Source organism: Cebus imitator, unplaced genomic scaffold (genome assembly GCF_001604975.1).
Source record: "Cebus imitator isolate Cc_AM_T3 unplaced genomic scaffold, Cebus_imitator-1.0 Scaffold136, whole genome shotgun sequence".
NCBI classification, from domain to species: domain Eukaryota; kingdom Metazoa; phylum Chordata; class Mammalia; order Primates; family Cebidae; genus Cebus; species Cebus imitator.
Window position 1 is genome coordinate 436,041 of NW_016107451.1, and position 19,644 is coordinate 455,684.

The 19,644-nt window shown below is 40.7% G+C and overlaps 1 protein-coding gene across 2 annotated transcripts in view; it reads right to left on the bottom strand.

The window, feature by feature from the left end:
* PAFAH1B1 (platelet activating factor acetylhydrolase 1b regulatory subunit 1) overlaps window positions 1-19,644 on the bottom strand; it is a 107,811-nt gene that overhangs the window by 35,604 nt on the left and 52,563 nt on the right. Inside the window, exons 1-2 of one of the 2 annotated variants that reach the window (XM_037743153.1) lie at window positions 15,137-15,238; window positions 13,912-14,132 (exon numbers count right to left, since the gene is read on the bottom strand). In XM_037743153.1, the coding sequence (XP_037599081.1) occupies window positions 13,912-13,943 (32 nt within the window). In that variant the 5' untranslated portion in view covers window positions 13,944-14,132; window positions 15,137-15,238. Of the gene's footprint in view, window positions 1-13,911; window positions 14,133-15,136; window positions 15,239-19,644 lie in introns of those variants that run through there. The other variant, XM_017541623.2, reaches the window with a different exon arrangement.

The window sequence follows — 19,644 nt, forward strand, 5'->3', positions numbered from 1 at the left end:
AAAAAAAAAAGTTTAAAAGACAACAGGGACCTCAACATGTAGGATAGACAGAGGCAGCATATTAAATAGTTTATGTTTAAACGTATATAGTTACTTTGACAGTCAATGAAAATATATAGCTGTTTTTACAAATACAAACATTTGAAATTAAGGTTACAGTCTTATTTCAACCTTATGTTCCAATTCATTCATGTACTTTGCTTTTGTTGCCTGATGATAAAATTCAAATTCACATAGGTAAGCAGTGCAAACAGTACCTGGATTTAAACAGCTCAACTTGCAGTCTCAGAGTATTCTTCAATTAAACTGAGCCAGAAGATTTTAAAAGGAGTGGAAAATACCTATTTGAAAGCTGAGTCACTAACAAGATCTAAAAATTACTTTCATGTCTTACTATAGATCCCCAAGTCAGGCGAAAACTACCCAAATCTTTAAGCCCTAAAACTTGTCTGGCATCTACTGCAGGAACATGTGCAGCTATAGTATATTCCTGTTACCATGTGAAATGTGCAGGCGGGTGCAGATCTTCACTTAGTTTTGCAAAGGCCCGGGAATAACCACTTTCCAATGAATACTAAATACATACAATGTTCACATATGTTCATAGGAGAAACCTGAATACCTCAACTAACTGCAGAGGTCAGTTTTTTGAAGCAAGCAAGCAAACAAACAAAAAACCAGCTTAAAAATATATTACGGTCGGCAGGACGCAGTGGCTCACACCTGTAATCCCAGCACTTTGGGAGGCCCAGGTGGGCGGATCACGAGGTCAGGAGTTTGGCTAACACAGTCAAACCCGTCTCTACTAAAAATACAAAAATTAACTGTGCATGGTGGCACGTGCCTATAGTCCCAGCTACTCAGGAGGCTGAGGCAGGAGAATCGCTTGAACCCAGGAGGCAGAGGTTGCAGTGAGCTGAGATCAAGCTATCACACTCCAGCCTGAGTGACAATGCAAGATTATCTCAAATAAAATAAAATAAAAATTACAGTCATGAAAAGACATGGAGAAATGTTAAATACAGATTGCTAAGTCAAAGCAGCCAGTGTGAAAAGGGTACATGCTATATAATTGTGATTTTCTGGAAAAGACAAAACTATGGAAAGAGTAAAAATATGAAGGGTTTAGGGAGGCAGGGAGGGATGAATAGGTGGAGGCTGAGATTTTTAGGGCAGTGAAATTATTCTGTATGATACTGTAATGATAGATATGTAACATTAAGCATTTGTCAAAACCAAGAGAATATACAACAAAAAGAATGAACCCCAGCGTCAACTATGGACTTTAGTTAGTAATAATGTATCCGTGTTGACTCATCAATTATAATAAATATACCACATCAATACAAGATGATAACACCAGGGGAAACTGGGGAAAAGGCCAAATTAAGACGTAGGATATGAGAAAAGGCATATGGCACTGTCCATCAAGTCACTTATTCCATTCCCAAATCAAAATTGCTATGGAAAACATTTAAGGCTTTTTGGGAAAATAATTTGAGAGAAGCAAGGTTTACAAAACAAAAAACTTAGAATTTATTACCTCATATTGACTTTTTTTTTTTTTTTTTTTTTTTTTTATGCATTTATTTTTTTTCTTTTTTTTTTTTTTTTTTTTTGAGATGAAGTTTCACTCTGTTGCCCAGGCTGGAGTGCAATGGCACAATCTCAGCTCACCAAAACCTCTGCCTCCTGGGTTCAAGCAATTCTCCTGCCTTGGCCTCCTGAGTAGCTGGGATTACAGGCATGTGCCGCCACACCCAGCTAATTTTTTATTTTTTTAGTAGAGACAGAGTTTCTTCATGTTGGTCAGGCTGGTCTCAAACTCCTGACCTCAGCTGATCCACCCACCTCGGCCTCCCAAAGTGCTGGGATTACAGGCACGAGCAACCATGCCCAGCCTCTGCTTTCCTCTTCTACAATGTGTTTTCTTTTATCTTTTTTTGAGACAGGGTCTCGCTCTGTCACCCAGGCTGGAGGGTTGTGACGCAATCTCAGCTTACTGCAACCTCTGCCTCCCAAGTAGCTGGGATTACCAGGCATATGCCACTACGTCCAGTTAATTTTTATATTTTTAGTAGAGACCGGTTTTTGTCACATGGCCAGGCTGATTTTGAACTCCTGACTTCAGGTGATCCGCCTGAAGTCAGCCTCCCAAAGTGCTGGGATTACAGGAGAGAGCCACCGTGCCTGGCCTACATGTGTTTTCTCTTTCTAATAGAACTCTCTGGAATACCCTCCATCTTTCGCTGAAATGCAATGTGATGTGGCATGTACAAAGGCTTTGTATAAATTCTACAGAAAGTCAACAATTTTCATCTTGATCATATCTTTATCATCTTTACAGATGCCTACATTTCACTCCTAAAAAAAAGTTAACATATATATATATTTTAAATAATCAGCAATTTCATTCTGGAAATCAAAAATTTCCAAAGAATAAAAAGATCTAACACAGGCTAGGCATGGTGGCTCACACTTGTAATCCCAGCACTTTGAAAGGCCAATCCAGAAGGATTGTTTGAACCCAAGAGTTATGAGCTATGATCATGCCACTGCACCACTCCAGCCTGAACCCTGTCTCTTTAAAAAAAAAATAAAAATAAAAAATAAAAATAAAAAAAGCCAGGCAGGGTGGCTCACACCTGTAATTCCAGCACTTTGAGACGCTGAGGCAGGCAGACTGCTAGAGCCCAGGGTTTGAGACCAGCCTGGGCAACATGGCAAAACCCCGTCTCTACAAAAAAATAGAAAAATTAGCTAGGCATGTGGCACGCACCTGTAGTCCCAACAACTTGTAAGGCTGAGATACAAGGATGGTTTGAGCCTTGGAGGTGGAGGCTGCAGTGAGCTGAGACTGAGCCACTGTACTCCAGCCTGGGAGACAGAGCCAGACACTATCTCAAAAAAACAAACAATAACACAAACTGAGAAGAATTTAATCCTCCTTTGAAGACACAGAGGGCCTTTTTTTTTTTTTTGGGCAATAGTTAGAAACAATCGTCACTGCATAGAAAGTGACAATATAGGCAATATGATTACAGGTTCCATCATTATCAAACCTTTAAAGTTTAAAAGACAGGCTGGGTGGAGTGGCTCACGCCTGTAATCCCAACACTTTGGGAGGCCAAGGTGGGCGGATCACCTGAAGTCCCGAGTTTGACACCAAACTGGCCAACATGGTGAAACCCCGACTCTACTAAAAATACAACAATTAGCCGGGCATGGTGGTGTGTGCCTGTAATCTCAGGTATTTGGAATGCTGAGGCAGGAGAACCGCTTGAACCCAGGAGACAGAGGTTGCAGTGAGCCAAGAGAGTGCCACTGCGCTTTAGCCTGGGCAACAAGAGCAAAACCCTGTCTCAANTTGAGATGGAGTCACCCAAGCTGGAGTGCAATGGGGTGATCTCAGCTCACAGCAACCTCTGCCTTCCAAGTGGTTCTCCTGTCTCAGCCTCCTGAGTAGCTGGGACTTACAGGCACATGCCACCACACCTGGCTCAACGTTTGTATTTTTAGTAGAGATGGGGTTTTGCCATGTTGGCCAAGCTGGTCTTGAACTCCTGACCTCAGGTGATCCACCCACCTGGGACTCCCAAAGTGTTGGGATTACAGGCGTGAGTCAGATGTGAGTCAGGAATTTCCAATTCCTGAAATTTTTAATGAGAAAAAAATAAAATCTTGAGGAAACAGTTAATTGGGCCAGATGTGGTGGCTCATGCCTGTAATCCCAGCGCTTTGGAAGGCTGAGGCAGGCAGACCACTTGAGGTCAGGAGTTTGAGATCAGCCTGGTCAACATGGTGAAACTTTGTCTCTACTAAAAATACAAAATTAGCTGTGTGTGGTGGCACACACTTGTAATCCCAGCTACTCGGGAGACTGAGGCAGGAGAACTGTTTGAACCCAAGAGACTGAGATTGCAGTAAGCTGAGCTCATGCCACTGCATTCCAGCTTGGGCAACAGAGCGAGACTCCTTCTCAAGGAGAAAAACAACAACAACAACAACAAAAACCAGTTAATTGAACATTATGTATAGCAAAAGCAGCTAAAGTGTATTAAGCATTTACTTCATAGCAGGTATTATGACAAACATTTTACATGTATTATATGTAATCCTCATACTTCTGCAAAGATATCCCCCTTTTTAATCTAAAAAAAACTTTTTTTTTTTTTTTTTGGGACGGAGTTTTTGCTCATTTACCCAGGCTGAAGTACAATGGCGCGACCTCGGCTCACCGCAACCTCCGCCTCCTGGGTTCAGGCAATTCTCCTGCCTCAGCATCCCGAGTAGCTGGGGTTACAGGCACGCGCCACCATGCCCAGCTAATTTTTTGTATTTTTAGTAGAGATGGGGTTTCACCGTGTTGACCAGGATGGTCTCGATCTCTTGACCTCGTGATCCACCCACCTCGGCCTCCCAAAGTGCTGGGATTACAGGCTTGAGCCACCACGCCCGGCCCTCTGAAAAAAATTTTAAGTGAGGTGGGAAAATCTGGAGGGAGCATTTTCTGATCATAACAGTAACACTGGGTTGCCTGCAGGTGGGATCTGGAACTATGTTCTTTCTTTCCCTGTATTTTCCAATTTTTCTTACATTGAAAGGATTACAGGTATTTTGGTTTTTGTTTTTTCTTGAAACAGGGTCTTGCTCTGTAGCCCAGGCTGGATCATGGCTCACTGCAGCCTTAACCTCCCAGGACTCCCACTGAAACCTCCCAAGTAGCTGAGAGCACAGGTGGGCGCCACCAGGCCCAGCTAATTTTTGTATTGTTTGCAGAGACAGGGTTTAGCTGTGTTGCTCAGGCTGGTCTCAAACTCCTGGGGTCAAGCAATCCACCTACCTCAGCCTTCCAAGGTGCTGAGACTACAGGCATAAGCCATAGCACCTAGCCCACAGTTTGTCTTAATTATCACTTTGTATTTATTTTTTGTTCAAAAGCATCAGGTTGGTGAAAAAATACATTTTAAACAGTTCTAAATGTTCTAGCTATGTATTTAAAGCTGTTTGTCAAATACATAAAGCTATGTATTTAACAGGTGACGTTTAACACTTAGGGATCAAGAAAGTATGTTTTAAGGTCAGAATCGGTGTTATCTGTTCTGACACAGAGTTATCCAGGGGAAACCGTACCTGTAGTATCAAGGATTCAGTTGACTGCATCTTCAGCATGTCCTAGCTTAGCCAAGCACGTGTTGACACAAGAAACCCAGGAAATTTTTATTAAGTATACCACAAATTATTCCAGATCTTCTGTTTTAGGACCATGCCATGAGTTAAGGGCCAATATTAACCTATTAGTTTCTTAAGAATATCTCTTTTCAAAGTTTGGGATAGGCATATACGTATCAGGGAGTCTTTTTCATTAAATTTTAGTCCCTGAGGTGGGTGCAGTGGCTCAAGGTTGGGTGGATGGCTTGAGCTCACGAGTAGTAAGTCAGTATATGTTACACAATCAATAGCACCTCAGAATGAAAAAAATAAAATAAAAAACAGATGAAAGATTGGGGGTAAAACAGAAAACTGTCTATAGGTCAAGGAAGGTTAAGAGAAAGGCTAAGAAAATTAGCCTACTGGCCAGGACTAGCTAACAGAGATAAACAAGAAAGTATACAAAACAATGCTGGAAGATCACTTTGGAAGGCCTCTTTACCTGAGAACCTGGGAAAAGCTAAAAGGCCACATGCCCTAGGGCAAAGGACAGCACTACACAGCAGAAAGATGTTCCAAGAGAGCACACCCAATTTCAAGCCACTTTACCATAGTCGTTCTTTTCTACAAACAGAATTATATCCAAAGATGATTAGTCAGAAGGAAGGATGCCACATGGAGCCCATGAGGACTTTACTAAGAGGGGAGGTGAAAAGGTAACAAAGCAAGTAAAAGTGAGAGGAAAGTCTGCTTTAGAGAAGAATAAACCCCCAGGAAGCAGCAGAAAATTACAGATGAATGAACTATACTCTCTAGAAACCAAAAGTGACATCAAACTAAAAATAGATAAAAATAAAAGGAATCCCTGAAAACATGGTATTATCATACACAAATTTAATAAATGAGGCCATGTGCAGTGGCTTATACCTGTAATCCCAGCACTTTGGGAGGTTGAGGTGGGTGGATCGCTTGAGCCCAGTAGTTTGAGACCAGCCTGGGCAACATGGCAAAACCCCATCTCTGCAAAGAAAATACAACAAAAAAATTAGCTGGGAATGGTGGTGCGCACCTGTAGTCCCAGAATGAGGTGGGGGTAATGCTTGAGCCTGGGAAGTTGAGGGTGCACTGTGCTGAGATCCTGTCACTGCACTCCAGCCTAGGTAACAATGAGATGCTGTCTCAAAAATATAGAAATAAGTAAATAATACAGAAAATTTTTCTAAAATAAAGAACCAATTCTGCAGCAGGAAAGGTACACATACTATAACCCCAAAATGGATTCAGAATTTATATCCAAAATCTGGCTTGAGGAAGGATAAATGCAAGAAAAAGAATATCATGGATACCTAAACAGACAAGAATAGAGAAACATCAGGCTGACCTAACACTTCTCCACGATAACCTATGATGCCAAGTAATAGTGATTATCTATAGTTTCTTTGTTTAAAAGAAAAGCCATTAAAATTTTACTTTTGTTCTGTTTGTTTTTTTGACACAGGGCCTGGCTCTGTTGTCTAGGCTGGCGTGCAATGGTGTGATGACAGCTCACTGAAACCTTGAGCTCCTAGGCTCAAGCAATCTTCCCACCTTGGTCTCCCAAAGTGCTGGGATTACAGGTGTGAGCCATCACACCCAGCTAAAATTTTCCTTTTATTTATACAATACACTGGCCAAAAAACTGAAGCTACACCATCAAGAATCTCCTTTGTTTCACCTTTATATAATCTCATTCCTCTCTTCAGAGGCAACCACTGTTAACATTTTAGTGTGTTTCCTTTCAGGCCTTTATCTGTGCCTCTACAGACATAGGCATAAAAGAAACAAACAGTTGTAGGGGAGGAATGTTTAACATAAATGTATCATACCACCTCATTTAGCAATTTGATTATTTAACAACAGATCTCAGAGGTGTTTTCTTGTATGTACACACACACACACACTCCATATTCTTTTAAATGCTGTACAGTAACTCATAAAATGAATGTAGCATATTTAACACATCCCTGCTGAAAGATGAATTCTTTGGACTATTAATCAGTTTCTTACTATATAAGCAATACAATAAACATCCTTTTATATAGCTATCCCTAGAGAAATGACCACATTCGTGCTGAAAAAGTTCTCCACACTGTCAGATGAAGAACACACAGTACATGTTAATAGATACTGTCAAATTAGCTAGGCATAGTGGCATGTGTCAATAATTCCTGATACTCAAGAGCTGGAAGGGAGGACTCCCAAACTACTCTTTAAAGAAACTGTAACAATTTGTACTCCTACTACCAGTATCTGAAACAACCCATTTCCCACACTCTTGCTATCAAAGGCTATCACTGGTATTTTTTTCGTTTTGGACAATCTCAGGAGACAACTAAATCTTGTTTTGTTTAGAGGCAAACATTTTCATATGTTTACCACCCAATTTTTCAATTTGCTTTGTTTGTGAATGGCATTTATACTACTTTTTCTCATTTTTTTCTACTGGTTATTTCTAGAATAACTTTTTTTTTTTCCCCTCAGACAAGGTCTCATTCTGTCACCCAGGCTGGAGTGCAGTAGTGCCATCATGGCTTACTGCAGCCTTGAACTCCTGGGCTCAAGTGATCCTCCCACCTCAGCCTCCTGAGTAGTCACGACTATGCGCGTGTGCCACTATGCCAGAATGCCAGATTTTTTTTTCATTTTCTTTTTTTCTGAGACAGTTTCACTTTTGTTGCCCAGGCTGGAGTGCAATGGCACAATCTCAGCTCACTACAACCTCCACCTCCTGGGTTCAAGCAATTCTCCTGTCTTAGCCTCGTGAGTAGCTGGGACTACAGGCATGCGCCACAAAGCCCAGCTAATTTTTTGTATTTTAGTAGAGGTGGGGTTTTACCCTGTTCGTCAGACTGGTCTTAAACTCCTAGCCTCAGGTGATCCATCCATATCAGTCTCCCAAAGTGCTGGGATTACAGGCCTAAGCCACTGTGCTTGGCCGCCTGGCTACTTTTTAAACAATTTTTTTTGTAAAGATAAAATCTTGCACCTACGTTGCTCAGGCCAATTTCAAACTCCTGCCTCAAGCAATCCTCCCGCTTTAGACTCCCAAAGTGCTAGGATTCCAGACCTGAGACACAGTGCCTGACCTGTTTTGAGGCCTTTCTTCACACGGAAGTTTTATATATTGATACAGTCAAACTTGCAATCTTCCTTTGGTTTCTACATTTTATACCTTAAGGAAGTCCATCTCTACCCAAAGGCTGTATCTTCTCTACCACTTTATACTGTTATTCGGTATACGCTCAATATTCAGGCTTTTAATAATACCACCTTTATCCCATGCTAAATTTCATAAGGAGGAATGTCTTTGAACTTTGTTCCCCTAACCTATTTGCTTATTCCACATTTTACAATAATATTTGAATATCTGATAGATTCAAGTTCTTTCCCATTATCATTTAAAATATTTTCTTACCTATTTTCTCTTCCAAATAACTTTTAAGATCAAGATGGTCAAGTTAATGAGAAATTCAGTTTGAATTTTGATTTGGATTGCATTTAATTATTTGAGAGTTGTGACAGCTGTCCAATACTGACTTTTCCATCCAGAAACAAGGCAAAAAAAAAAAAAAATCTTTTCTACTACATTATCCATTAACAAGAACAGTTTGTTTGTTTTGAGACAGAGCCTTACTGTTGCTGAGGCTGACAGGATATCCGCTCACCACAACCTCCGCCTCTCAGGTTCAAGCAATCCTCTTGCTTCAGCCTCCGAAGTAGGTAGGCGTGTTCCACCATGCTTGGCTAATTTTTGTACTTTCAGCAAAGGCGGGGTTTCGTCATATTGGCCAGGCTGTCTTGAATTCTTGACCTCAGGTGATCTACTCGCCTGGCCAGGAACAGTTTATTTTTGATGCCATCTTATTTTGGGTCATTGTAGTAAACCCATTCTTTTTTTTTTTTTGAAGGGGACAGAATCTCGATTTGTTGCCCAGGGTGGAGTGCAGTGGCATGATCTCACCTCACTGCAACCTCCACCTCCCAGGTGCAAGCGATTCTCCTTCCTCAGCCTCAGCATCCAAAAGTACTTGAATTACAAGATGTGAGCCAAACTGTCTGGCCCTAAACCTATTAATTCCAACTGTTGATTCTCTTAGGTTTATGTAGATGCTTGCACCTATAAATGTTTGGTTGCTTCCTTTTCAATATTTCTGATTATTTTTGTTGCCTTACTACATGAGCTGAAATCTCAAATATATACTTAAACAGATGTAGAGACACAGGAACTCTTAGTTTGTTGCTGACTTTAATAGGAACGTACCTAGTATTTCTTTTTTTTTTTTGAGACGGAGTTTCACTCTTGTTGTCCAGGCTGGAGTACAGTGCCTCGATCTTGGCTCACTACAACCTCTGCCTTCCAGCTTCCAGTTTCAAGCGATTCTCCTGCCTCAGCCTCCCAAGTAGCTGGGATTACAGGCACCTGCCACCATGTCCGGTTATTTATTTATTTTTTTTTTAAGTAGAGACAGGGTTTCACCATGTTGGCCAGGCTGGCCTCAAACTCCTGACCTCAGGTGATCCATTCGCCTCAGCTTACCAAAGTGCTGTGATTACAGAAGTGAGCCAACGCACTCAGCCACATTTTTGTATTTTTACTAGAGGCAGAGTTTCACCATGTTGGCCTCAAAAGATCCACCCACCTCAGCCTCCCTGAGTGCTGGGGTTACAGGTATGAGCCACCACCAGGTGGCTTGCCCAGTGTTCCTGCAAAGGTAGTGCCAGCCTTATAAAATAAGCTCCTAAATTTACTACCTTTAACTACGTTCTGGAAATGATCAAATAATCTGGGAAGTAAATGGTCTTTACTAGATTGGAAAAAATTATCATCTAGGCTTAAAAACTGCCTGGGATTGAAGTCTTTCAACTAACGTTACAATGTCCTCTATATTTAACAATCTATTCAACTTACCTACTATTTCTTGAACCAATATTATCATATATTTTCCTAGAAAACCCACACAGGTCATTTAGTTTTCCAATTTTATATTATTTTTGAGAAACAGTCTTATTCTGTTGCCCAGGCTGGAGTGCAGCGGCACGGTCTCAGTTCACTGCAACCTCTGCCTCCGGGTTCAAGTGATTCTCATGCCTCAACCTCCTTGGTAGCTGGGATTACAGGGGCGTGGCACCACACCTGGCTAATGTTTGTATTTTTAGTAGAGATGGGGTTTCACCATGTTGGCCAGGATGGTCTCAAACTCCTGACCTCAAGTAATCCACTGAGCCCAGCAAATTTTCAAATTTAACAGGATAGAGTACTCTCATAAGTTTGAAGATCATCTGAGTTCATTTTACGTTGAATTTCCCATTCCTATATACTTCATTTATATCTTTTCTCTTGACTCAAATGGTTTTGTCTATTTTACATGTTCTTTTTTAAAAGCTAGTTTTTGGTTTTACCAATTAAGCTTATGGAACTATTTTCTATTTTATTAAGGTCTGCTTTTATTAATTATTAAGTCTTCCCTCCTCCTTTCTGAAGACTTGTCATTCTTGTTCTTATACTGAACGCATAGTTCATTTTCTGTCTTTGTTTTTATAAAGATTCACTGAAGACTGTGTATCTTCTGTAGGCTATGTTGGCTGGATCTGACAGGCTTTTGTTATCAGGACCCTCATTATTACTGCTATCTTCAGTTCCTAAGTTTTATTTTAATCTCAACTGCTTAGCTGTTTATATATTTGTATATATATAATTTTTTTTTTTTTTTTGAGACAGAGTCTACCTCTGTCACCCAGGCTGGAGTGCAGTGGCGCAACCTTGGTACACTGCAACCTCTGCCTCCAAGGTTCAAGTGTTTCTTGTGCCTCAGCCTCCCAAGTAGCTGGGATTACAGGGGCCTGCCAGCAAGCCCGGCTAATTTTTGTATTTTTAGTAGAGATGGGGTTTCGTCATGTTGGCCAGGTTGGTCTCCAGGTCCCGACCTCAAGTGATCCGCTGTGTCGGCCTCCCAAAGTGCTGGGATTCAGGCATTAGCCACTGTACCCGGCCCCAGATTTACATTTAAATCTTATCATAAGGTAAATTTTATTTGCTTGATGAACACTTTTGTTTTTCTGGCAGGGTTTTGTTCTATTGCCGGGCTGAAGTGCAGTGGCATGATCATGGCTCACTGCACCCCCAACCTCCCAAGGTCAAGCAATCCTCTTGTCTCAGCCACCTGAGTAGCTGGGACCACAGGCATGTGCCACCACACCTGGCTAATTTTTGTATTTTCGTAGAGGTGGGGTTTCACCAGGTTGCCAGGTTGGTCTTGAAAACACGAATGTTTGCATGGTCTTAAAGTACTTCCCATTTATTCGTGGTAAGGAAAAGAACAGTAACTATACAGTGGAAAAATCAATCATTTTGGCTAAGGATGAAAATTGAGGGGCAGAGGACCATTATGTCTCTCTAAATGAAACGAACGAAAGGAAGGAAGGGGGGGGGAGGAGGGAGGGAGGGAAAAAAAGAAAGAAAAAGAAAAAGAAGAAAGAAAGAAAGAAGAAATAAAAAAGAGAAAAAGAAAGGAAAGAAAGAAAAAAAGAAAGAGAGAGAGAGAAAGAAAAAGAGAGAGAGAGGGAGAGAGAATACAAACTACTTATTCAGTGCACTGGCCAAGAATGCATCACCTGAATCTAATCATAAGGAAACATTAGACAAGTACGGTACGAGAAATACTCTATTTTTAAAAAAAAGATTATTCCTCAAAAACATCAATGTCAGAAAAAAGACAAAAACTGACCAACTGTTCCAGATGAAATGTGACTAAGACACGAGGGCTAAATGCAATACCGGATCCTGGACTGGATGATGTACGAGAGTAACGAAGTGCCAGCAAGAACACTGTGGAATCTACTGACAAAACTGGAACACGAAAGATTAAATTTAATGAAATTGCTAGCTATATAAATAGAATATCCTTATTATCAGGAACTGACTATTTATTTGTGGGAAAGGGTATTTCTTTGATATGTGCAACTTACTCTCAAATGGTTTAAGAAAAGCCTATTGTGTACTGCACACACACACCCCAACACACAAAGTGCAGATGATAAAGCAAATGGTATAAAATATTAACAATAGGTGTATTTCATAAAATATTAGTATTCTGTGTGTTATTCTTGCAGCTTTATAAATTTGAAATTACTTCCAAATACAAATGGTTGAAAAGCCACAGAATTTTTTTTTTTTAATGTAGAACATACTCACTCCTGTAATCCCAGCACTTTGGGAGGCCAAGTCGGGTGGATCACGAGGCCAGGAGTCTGAGACCAGCCTGGCCAAGATGGTGAAACTCCATCTCTACTAAAGATACAAAAATTAGCCGGGTGTGCTGGTGGGTGCTTGTAGTACCAGCTACTGGGGAGGCTGAGGCAGGAGAATTGCTTGAACCCAGGAGGCAGAGGCTGCAGTGAGCCGAGACTGCACCACTGCACTCTAGCCTGGGCGACAGAGCAAGACTCTGTCTTTAGGGAAAAAAAAATGATAACATAAAGCTACATTTTCCCCTCATTTTTTTTTTCTTTTTGTTTTTTAAGGCTACTCAAGTGAAACAGTGGGAGTGGAAAATCCCCATGTTCTTCACCTACAAAAATGGAATACTATAAAACAGAAGTGGTCAAGCCATTTCACACCTCTCTCACTAAAGTATCTGCAATTATTATATTAGCCACCTCATAAAGTTCAAATCCTGTAATGGCCATTGGATGATAAAAGAAACACAAGGCAAAGAAAAGGCATCAGCAATAACAAGAATAAAATGACTTTCATTTTTCTTTTTTTCTTTTGAGATAGAGTCTCGCTATGTTGACCAGGCTGGAGTGCAGTGGTGTGATCTCGGCTCACTGCCAACTCCACCCTGTGATCTGCCCACCTGGCCTCCCGAAGTGCTGGGATTACAGGCATGAGCCACCACGCCCAGCCAGCTTTCATTTTTCTAAGGCATAAATTCCAGACCAAAAAAAAAGGTTCAGGAGAGCCCTGAAGCACCTAACTTCCTGTTGGACATAACATATTTAAAAGATAAGCTTAGGGTAAAACTTATCCCAACTGACTTGTCTGTTTCATGTTAAACTTACACATAATCAAGTCACAAGGGTAAATAATGCTTTATCATGACCAGGCACGGTGGCTCACACCTATAATCCCAGCACTTTGGGAGACCGAGGCCTGTTGAGATTTACTCAGAGCGGCTGGCAAAATATTACAGAAAATATTTAGGGTAAATTATTGATTATAGTTTCAGACCTTTTGGCCTTCCACTATAATCTACAACTTTCCCTAAATATTTTCTGTAATATTTTGCCAACCACCCCAAGTAAATCTCAACAGAGGTGGGCAGATCACCAGAGGTCAGGAGTTGGGAGACCAACCTGGCGAACCTGGGGAAACCCCATCTCTACTAAAAATACAAAAATTAGCTGGGTATGGTGGCAGGCGCCTGTAATCCCAGCCACTTGGGAGGCTGAGGCAGGAGAATTGCTTGAACCCAGAAGGCAGAGGCTGCAGTGAGCTGAGACGGTGCCACTGCACTCCAGCCTGGACAATAAGAGCAAAACTCCTTCTCAGAAGAAACACTAATAATGCTATATCATAATAAAATTCCATTTTAAAATCAGACCAAGCTGCCTAAACCAATATTGGAACATCGTAAAAATAGTTTTAAGCTTAGAAGAGACCTCCCAAAGCTAAATTTTAATTTACCACTTTGTTTTAAAGTACAAAACAAGGAAACTTACAGTTCATCTCGTTGTCTCTGGGACAGCACCATCTTGGCTGTAATGTCAAGCTTATCTGATACAGTGGTATGTCCCTCCTTTGGGAAATCAAAAAGCTTTTCAATCCGTGGACTTATAATTTAAATATGCCACTCAGTGTCTTCCACACAGGGGAAAAGATTATTTTACAAATGAATCCAACTAGTAATCAGAAGATATTCAACAAGTAAGATTCATTCCACCTAAGGAGAAAGAGAGAAAAAAAAAAGATTTCATTTAAAATTTAAATTATTTCTAAATTATTAGTTGTAGTACCCATTTTCAAAGATAAAGTTTCCTGTGATGTTAGTATAAACATCAAATGACGATTTTCAACTTACAATGAAAGTCGACTAACATCAAAAATCATACTGTTTTATGTATTTTAAACTACTTTTTAAATTAATAATTAAATAAGCCAAAACAGCATTGCTTTTAACATAAATTTACCCACTCCCAACCATATTAACCTGCCAGATACCACTGATTTCAGATATTAACATATAACTCTAAAAGATTATCTCTTAGAGACAAAAAGTAAAATTTCAGATTTATAAAAAAGTATAAAAGGTAAAACAGACAAGGGTTTCATGAACTGCACAAGCCAAACAATGCCAACTATCACTGAAGTAACCTTCACGGTTGAATGTTAATCACCAATAACCTTAGAATGGCCAATATTTTAAAAATATACTGCTCAGCAATCTTATGCTTATTTTTTTTCTGAGACCGGCTCTCACTCTTCTCACACAGGTTGGAGTGCAGTGGGGTGATCACGGCTCACTGCAGCCTTCCGTCTCTGGGCTTAAGCAATCTTCCCGCCTCAGTCTCAGCCTCCCCAAGCAGCTGGGACTACAGGCACACATGTCTACCTAATTTCAAAATTTTTTTTGTAGAGACAGGCGTCCCTACATTCCTGGTCTCAAACTCCTGTGCTCATGAAATCCTCCTGCCTCAGCCTCCCAAAGTGCTGGAATCTTATGCTGTCTTAACCATTGCACCTAAGTGGAAATGTATTTGACATAGTCTTATTTAAAATAGAGGCTACTGATGTTTATATAAAATTTGACTGGAAGAGGCAATTCAAAGCAATAAAAAATCATCCTCCAAATGAAATGAAATTAACATATAATCAAGAGCCTGTGGGACAACCAATCCAGAAACCTATCATGGACAAAAGAGTTAAGAAGGACCATTTCCTGAGTACCTTTTAAACGCCTTGCCAGTTACTGTTCCAGGCACTGGGAATATGGTGGTGAATAAGCCAGTGAAGGAATAAAAATGAGGCTGGGTGTGGTGGTTCACACATGTATTCCCAGCACTTTGGGAGGCTAAGGCAGAAGGATCACTTGAGCCCAGGAGTTCAAGGGCAGCCTGGGAAACATAGGAGACCCTGTCTCTACAGAAAATTTTAAAAATTAGCTAAGTGTAACGTAATTCACCACATAAACAGAACCAAAGACAAAAACCACATGATTATCTCAATTGATGCAGAGAAGGCCTTTAACAAAATTCAACAGCCCTTTATGCTAAAAACCCTCAATAAACTACGTATTAACGGAACGTATCTCAAAATAATAAAAGCTATTTACAACAAACCCACAGCCAATATCATACTGAATGGGCAAAAACTGGAAACATTCCCTTTGAAATCTGGCACTAGACAAGAATGCCCTCTCTCACCACTCCTATTCAATACAGTACTGGAAGTTCTAGCCAGAGCAATCAGGCAAGAAAAAGAAATAAAAGGTATTCAAATAGGACAGGAGGAAGTCAAACTGTTTCTATTTGCAGACGACATGATTGTATATTTAGAAGACCCCATCGTCTCAGCCCAAAATCTCCTGAAACTGATAAGCAACTTCAGCAAAGTCTCAGGATACAAAATCAATGTGCAAAAATCACAAGCATTCCTATACATCAAGAACAAACTGCCATTCACAATTGCTACAAAGACAATAAAATACCTAGGAATACAATTAACAAGGAACATAAAGGACCTCTTCAAGGAGAACTACAAATCACTGCTCAACGAAATAAGAGAGGACACAAACAGATGGAGAAATAGTCCATGCTCATGGTTAGGAAGAATCAATATCATGAAAATGGCCATACTGCCCAAAGTAATCTACAGATTCAACACTATTCCCATCAAGCTACCAATGACCTTCTTCACAGAACTGGAAAAAAACACCTTAAACTTCATATGGAACCAAAAGAGAGCCCACATAGCCAAGTCAATTCTAAGCAAAAAGAATAAAGTGGGAGGCATCACACTACCAGACTTCAAACTATACTACAAGGCTACGGTAATCAAAACAGCATGGTACTGGTACCAAAACAGAGATATAGACCAATGGAACAGAACAGAGGTCTCGGAGGCAACACAACATATCTACAACCATCCGATCTTTGACAAACCTGACAAAAACAAGCAATGGGAAAAGGAGTCCCTGTATAATAAATGGTGTTGGGAAAACTGGCTAGCCATGTGCAGAAAGCAGAAACTGGACCCCTTCCTGACACCTTAACACTAAAATTAACTCCAGATAGATTAAAGACTTAAACATAAGACCCAACACCATAAAAACCCTAGAAGAAAATCTAGGCAAAACCATTCAGGACATAGGCGTAGGCAAGGACTTCATGACCAAAACACCAAAAGCATTGGCAACAAAAGCCAAAATAGACAAATGGGACCTAACGAAACTCCACAGCTTCTGCACGGCAAAAGAAACAGTCAATAGAGTGAATTGGCAACCAACAGAATGGGAAAAAAATTTTGCGGTCTACCCATCTGACAAAGTGCTGATAACCAGAATTTACAAAGAACTAAAACAAATTTACAAGAAAAAAACAAGCCCATTCAAAAGTGGGCGAAGGATATGAACAGATACTTTACAAAAGAAGACATACATGAGGCCAACAAACATGAAAAAATGCTCATCATCACTGGTCATTAGAGAAATGCAAATCAAAACTACATTGAGATGCCATCTCACGCCAGTTAGAATGGTGATCATTAAAAAATTTGGAGACAACAGATGCTGGAGAGGATGTGGAGAAATAGGAACACTTTTACACTCTTGGTGGGAATGTAAATTAGTTCAACCATTGTGGAAGACAGTGTGGCGATTCCTCAAGGACCTAGAGATAGAAATTCCATTTGACCCAGCAATCCCATTACTGGGTATATATCCAAAGGATTATAAATCATTCTACTATAAGGACACATGCACACAAATGTTCATTGCAGCACAGTTTACAATAGCAAAGACCTGGAACCAACCCAAATGCCCATCGACGATAGACTGGATAAAGAAAATATGGCACATATACACCATGGAATATTATGCAGCCATCAAAAATGATGAGTTCGTGTCCTTTGTAGGGACATGGATGAACATGGAAACCATCATTCTCATCAAACTGACACAAGAGCAGAAAATCAAACACCACATGTTCTCACTCATAGGCGGGTGCTGAACAATGAGAACACATGGACACAGGGAGGGGAGTACTACACACTGGGGTCTGCTGGGGGGAAATAGGGGAGGGACAGCGGGGGGTGGGGAGTTGGGGAGAGATAGCATGGGGAGAAATGCCAGATATAGGTGAAGGGGAGGAAGGAAGACAGCAAATCACACTGCCACGTGTGTACTTATGCAACAATCTTGCATGTTCTTCACATGCACCCCAAAACCTAAAATGCAATAAAAAAAAATTAGGTAGGTGTGGTGGTGCATGCTTACTTGAGAAGCTGAGGCAGGAGGAATGCTTGCCACCCAGGAGTTCAAGGTTACAGTAGGGTACAATCATGCCACTGCACTCCAGCCTAGGTGACAAAGCAAGATCCAATTTCTTTTAAAGGAAAAAAAAAAAAAAAGCATACCTTGGGGTTTCAAATATGAGCCCTGAGGCCAGGCCCAGTGGCTCATGCCTGTAATCCTAACACTTTGGGAGGCTGAGTCGGGCGGATCACTTAAGGTCAGGAGTTCAAGACCAGCTTGGTCAACATGGTGAAACCCTGCCTCTACTAAAAATACAAAAATTAGCTGGAAATCGCCTGCATGCGGGAGGCAGGGTTGCAGTGAGCTGAGATTGTGCCACTGCACTCCAGCCTGGGCAACAGAGGGAGACTCCATCTCAAAAACAAACAAAAAACAAACTTGAGCCCTGAGTGAAAAAGTGACAGCTCAGGTGCTCACTCTGGCAACTGCTATTTCATTAGAGATCCTTATCTGAAGAGCAATTCCAGTAAATATAAGCAGGAATTTATCTTATAATCCTTAATGATTCTTCTGACCTGGAGCCCAGCTAACTACAAATGATAGCTGAAAGCCATCACTATCACTCCATCTAAATTCGCAGAAAGATGATTGATGTCAGTAAGAAATAGTGGAATTAGAACGAAACACAACAGACAACCCAGTAAACCATACTTCTTTGGTACTCAACAACTGCCAATTATTCAAGCCTCACTTTTCTTCACATTTTTTTCTTTTTTGAGACAGGGTCTTATTCTGTCATCCAGGCAGGTGTACAGTGGCAGCACAATCATGGTTCACCGCAGCCTTACCTGCTGGGCTCAGGTAATCCCCCCACCTCAGCCTCCTGAGTAGCGGGGACTACAGGCATGTGCCACCAACCCCAGCTAAATTTTTTTCTTTTTTTTTGTATTTTTTATAGAGACAGGGTTTTGCCATGTTGCCCAGGTTGGTCTCAAATTTCTGAACTCAAGCAATCCTCCTGTCTCGGCCTCTCGAAGTCTTAGGATTACAAGCGTGAGCTACCCTGCCTGGCCCAAGCCTCACTTTTCTAAGTCTTAACTGTCCCCAAGCCAAAGTATCTAGGGACCCATATATTCTGAAAAAGGTCATGGCATCACGGTGTAGACAGTTCATATGGTGAAGATTCCTGATGGTACCTGAACTATCTATAGGTTTTTACTCTCTGGTACAATAATCCACTAACAAAGAGTAAATCATATAAATTAGAGTGAAAAAGAGGTATAGCAAAAATCCCTGCTGTAATCAGAAAAACCACTATATTATATATATTACAGAGTCCAATTTAATTATAAGCAGGCCTCTGCTAGCCAGAAAAGCAAATCAATGTATAAGAATAATGACAGTGCCATGCATGGTGGCTCACATCTGTAATCCCAGCACTTTGGGAGGCTGAGGTGGGAGGATTGCTTGAGCCCAAGAGTTTGAGACCACCCTGGGAAACACAGCAAGACTCCGTCTCTACAAGAAGTAAAAAAAAAAAAAATTAGCCTGGAATCGTGGCACACACCGGTAGTCCCAGCTACTCAGGAGGCAGAGGCAGGAGGATCGCTTGAGCCCAGGAGGTCAAGGCTGCAGTGAACCATGACTGTGGCACTGCACTCCAGGCTGGGCGCCAGAGAGAAACCCTGTCTCTTAAGAAATAAAAATAAAGAATAATGACAGTAATGGAACTGTAGGATTATGTAATAATGATAAAATACAAATCATTAAATACATTAGTACACTGAACAAATTAATTTATTAATTCAACAAACATATAAAGAACAGTTAATTTCTATTATGTGCTAGGTATTATCTTAAATACCATGTTTAATGGGGAAAAAGACTTGGTCTTTTTTTTTTTTTTTTTTTTTTTTGAGATGGAGTTTTGCTCTTGTTGCCCAGGCTGGAGTGCAGTGGCATAACCTCAGCTCACTGCAACCTC